The sequence below is a fragment of the Rhipicephalus microplus genome, chromosome 6, assembly GCF_043290135.1.
Source record: "Rhipicephalus microplus isolate Deutch F79 chromosome 6, USDA_Rmic, whole genome shotgun sequence".
Taxonomy (NCBI): Eukaryota; Metazoa; Arthropoda; class Arachnida; order Ixodida; family Ixodidae; genus Rhipicephalus; species Rhipicephalus microplus.
In genome coordinates this window covers 74,792,403-74,796,145 of record NC_134705.1, presented here as the reverse complement: position 1 = coordinate 74,796,145, position 3,743 = coordinate 74,792,403, and the positions used below count along the sequence as shown (strand labels likewise).

General features: G+C 57.3%; 1 protein-coding gene across 1 annotated transcript; it reads left to right on the top strand.

Moving 5' to 3' along the window:
• The first annotated feature begins 1,370 nt into the window (after window positions 1–1,370).
• Window positions 1,371–1,841, top strand: LOC142765896 (uncharacterized). Its single transcript, XM_075867699.1, has one exon. The coding sequence runs from the start codon at window positions 1,371–1,373 to the stop codon at window positions 1,839–1,841; it is 471 nt and encodes a 156-aa protein (XP_075723814.1).
• Window positions 1,842–3,743: the final 1,902 nt, after the last annotated feature.

Sequence of the window (3,743 nt, the reverse complement as noted above, 5' to 3'; positions counted from 1 at the left end):
CGGCATACCATGGCACGGCATGCGCAAGAGGAATCCACCCCATACGTACCTCTTCGCAACCCACGGCAGTCTACGGCGACTCCATCCAGTTCTTCTGCTACAGAGACCCCACTATCTCCCTGTCGAGCTCCTTCGAGTACAGCTCGCCGAGTCCCACAAGAACAACAGACCAGAGCAATCGTTTCCCGGTCTCGAAGACGTCGTGGAGGCAAGACTTCCACATCGACACCATCCTCGAGTACCGGTTTGGTATACAGTACCTCGGCTACCAGTTCTCCGTCGGCTTCACGGTCTACGACGTCCTCCACACCGGACAACTTAGCAACTACCCCTTATTCTGGTTCTACGATGCCTCGACCGTTACCTTCGGATCCTGGACCGCCGACACCCGCGCCCCCCGACCGACCTACATCTGGCGAAACGACTGTTACGCCTGGTACGTCATCTCATCCGACTCCCTCTCCTGGTTCATCAATCTCTCGTTCGGTTTCCCCTTCATCTTCACTCCCGGAACAGACTGATGACTCTGGCGAACCAGTTAACGATGATGATGCCCCTGACGTACAAATGGACTACCCGGCAATGAACATGCCACAAGATAACACGGCTTTGCTTGCACAGCAAGTACAATCGCTGCGTGCCACACTGCGCAATCCACCAACGCAAGACTCTTGGGCAATATGTGAGCAGGCGTGGAGACAAGCTGTCACCTTAGCTACGGAGGCTGTTCGTCTCCCTCCAGTAGCACCTGGTCGGTCCCCACGCTCCATCAACCCAGAGAATGCCACATACATCCAGCGATTACCCGCCGGAATCGTCGTCGTGCTGTGCGACTGATCCTCGAGGGTCCTCCCCGGTCCTGCGACATACCACTCCAGGAGCTCCAGGATCATTGGGGCTCTACCTGGTCTCGCCGCCAAGCTGACACGACAACCCTCTTTCAACGACCTAAGGCCCTCGCACCTGTGAATATGGCGTCTTTCTCGGCAGACGAGGTCCTTCTCCGGCTTCGCAAGCCAGAGAATAAAGCTCCTGGCTCCGACAGGCTAGCGTACCATCACTTGAAGTCCATCGACCCAGAAGCTAGATTCCTGTCTGCCCTGTTTAACGCCTGTGTTCACCACCGACGAACACCCGATTCATGGCGGACCTCAAGGAGCGTAATAATTCACAAGAGAGGGGACCCTTCGATTCCTGGAAACTGGCGACCGATAGCACTCGGAAGTACGGCCTCAAAACTGTACGCCAAGTGCCTGGCAACCCGACTACAAACGTAGATTACGGACCATTAGTCCTTTCACATTGTCAGAAGAGCTTTCTACCGCACGATGGGGTATTCGAGCTCAATTATATATTCCAGCACAAGTTCAATGCGGCAAGAGCTGGTGGCCCGGACTTCTTTTGCAGCACTATTGGATTTCACCAATGCTTACGGGTCCGTGCCCTATCAAGCCCTCTTCCACGCTCTACGAGGAGCCGGTGCTGGAGACATATTCACCGAGCCAGTCACAGATCTCTACCGCGACAACAATACCCTCATCGTCGAAGCCGAAGGAGCGACAGAGCCGGTACCTATCCGATCGGGTCTCCGCCGAGGTTGCCCCCTATCGGGGTTGCTTTTTAACCTCGTCGTGAACCCAATCATTCGTGGTGTACAGGGCGACGGCGAAGAGCATAAGATCCTCGCATACGCAGACGACCTTACGCCATTGGCCGACTCCCCTTCCCTCCTACAGCAGCGAATTGACATGGTGGAGGCCCTAGCCGGTCCTCTTGTACTAGCCTTGAACCCATCAAAGTGCTCCACTGTGCATATGAGTGGCATGACCCCCGTCGGATAGCGTCCTACCGTATTCCGGGTGTCCGGCGTCCCTGTATCAGCACTCGAAAACTCCGAGCCACTGCGATTCTTGGGACGCCCGGTGGGTTTTAGCCTTCCAGCTAGGACCGGATCTTCAGCTGTGGACGACGCCATCTGCCAAGCGAGGGCCCTGTTCTCTTCTCCACTTGCCCCCTGGCAGCGCATTGACACACTGAAGTATTTCGTATACCCGGCCCTAAACTTCGCCATGCGATGCGGGGTACTTGGGAAGTCCGACTGGCGCCGTCTCGACGACGCTATCCGACCACTTGTCAAACCAACCCTCTACGTGCCGACCAACGCATCCACCAATTACGTCTACGGGAGCTCTGCTGGTGGGGCAGTCGCTATTTCTGTGGCTGCTGAGTTAAGCGACATTTGCCGCGTCGACTCGGCATTCAAACTCCTCGCGACGTCTAATCGGTGCTTGCGCGAGTTGGCACTCTCCGACGCCTATGACATCGCCTCGACGCGCCTCGTATGGGAGGTGACCTGATTCGAACTCGAGGCTTATCTGTTCGGCGACCTCCCAGGAGTTCACTCCTCACCTGCCATACAGCTTCGCTCCGTGTGGACGGAGGCCCACAAGGCATCCAGGCGGTTACGCGTCTCGTGGTCGTTAGACCCCGACCACGTCACCATCACGTGCGGCGACGTCACCTTACCGCCTTCACATCGCAACGGCGTCATGCGGTCTCTACGCGATGTACTCGCCACAGATCGCGACAACGCCCTGAATGCACAGTCCAACCAAGGCAAAGTCATGGCTTGCGTCTCGGCGGATCGCGCCAGTTCCCACTTCATGCGGAGTGGAGCGTTATCACACTTCGCGGACTGGCGCTTCATTCACCGAGCGCGTCTGAACCTACTGCCTCTGAACGGTCAGTCATGTGGGGTCCCGCCGATCGCGATCAGCGTTGCCGGGTCTGCGGATACCAACGGGAGACTTTACCGCATGTGCTGTGCCACTGCATGACGCACAGCGCCATGTATCAGGCGCGGCACAACGTGGTGGTCAAACGTCTACGTACAGCCGCAACCCGTCAATTCACGGTGGCTTACGAGAACCGGTTCGTCGGCGACACTGGACTACGTCCTGACCTGGTCGTTGCGCGCGGCGAGGAGGCCTTGGTGATTGACGTGGCTTGTCCATTCGAAAACACACCAGAGGCCTTCTCGAACGCCCACAACGACAAGCTCGCCAAGTACGAACTTGTCGCTGCCTACCTCCGCCGACGCTACCAGAGAGTGACGGTGGCCGCAGTCATCGTTGTAACACTTGGCGCCTGGGATCCGGCCAACGACCACGTCCTGAGGCCCCCGCAGGGGCGCCTGCGTAAGTAGGCGTTTGGTGTGTAGCGACACCACGGACCCGAGCTAACGAGGGAGTTTTGACTCTCTCCCACGTCTAGCCGTGCGTGGCTTTGCCGTGTCCGGGGAAAAGGGGATCCTGGGGGTTGAGCCGACGCTGGGTGATTGGACCTTTAAGGCCCCCCGGCAGAGGTAACACACCCCTCTGGCCCCGGCTTCACGTAGACGGCACCCCTGGGCTGACCCACCCAGGGGAAATCGGCAGTCGCCTTTTCCTATCTCTCTCTTCCTACATCTTAGTCTTTTCTCGTCTTTAAATCTATCCTGTCTTCTCTCTTCCATTTACTTCCGATTTTTCCTGGCGGCAAGGGTTAACCCTGTGTGGCTATTCTACCTTGGATACACCATATTCGGTTATAGTGGTGGTGTACAGCTGGCGTCTGCAGGTCCTGTGCTTACAGACCCTGCAGCGTCCCCTTGTAGGACTCCATGGTGGGTGGCTGGCGCTGCTGCCGAAAATAAACCTTTTCTTATGGCTTGTTCCTTCCCCCCACTTCCTGATCGCCCTCAG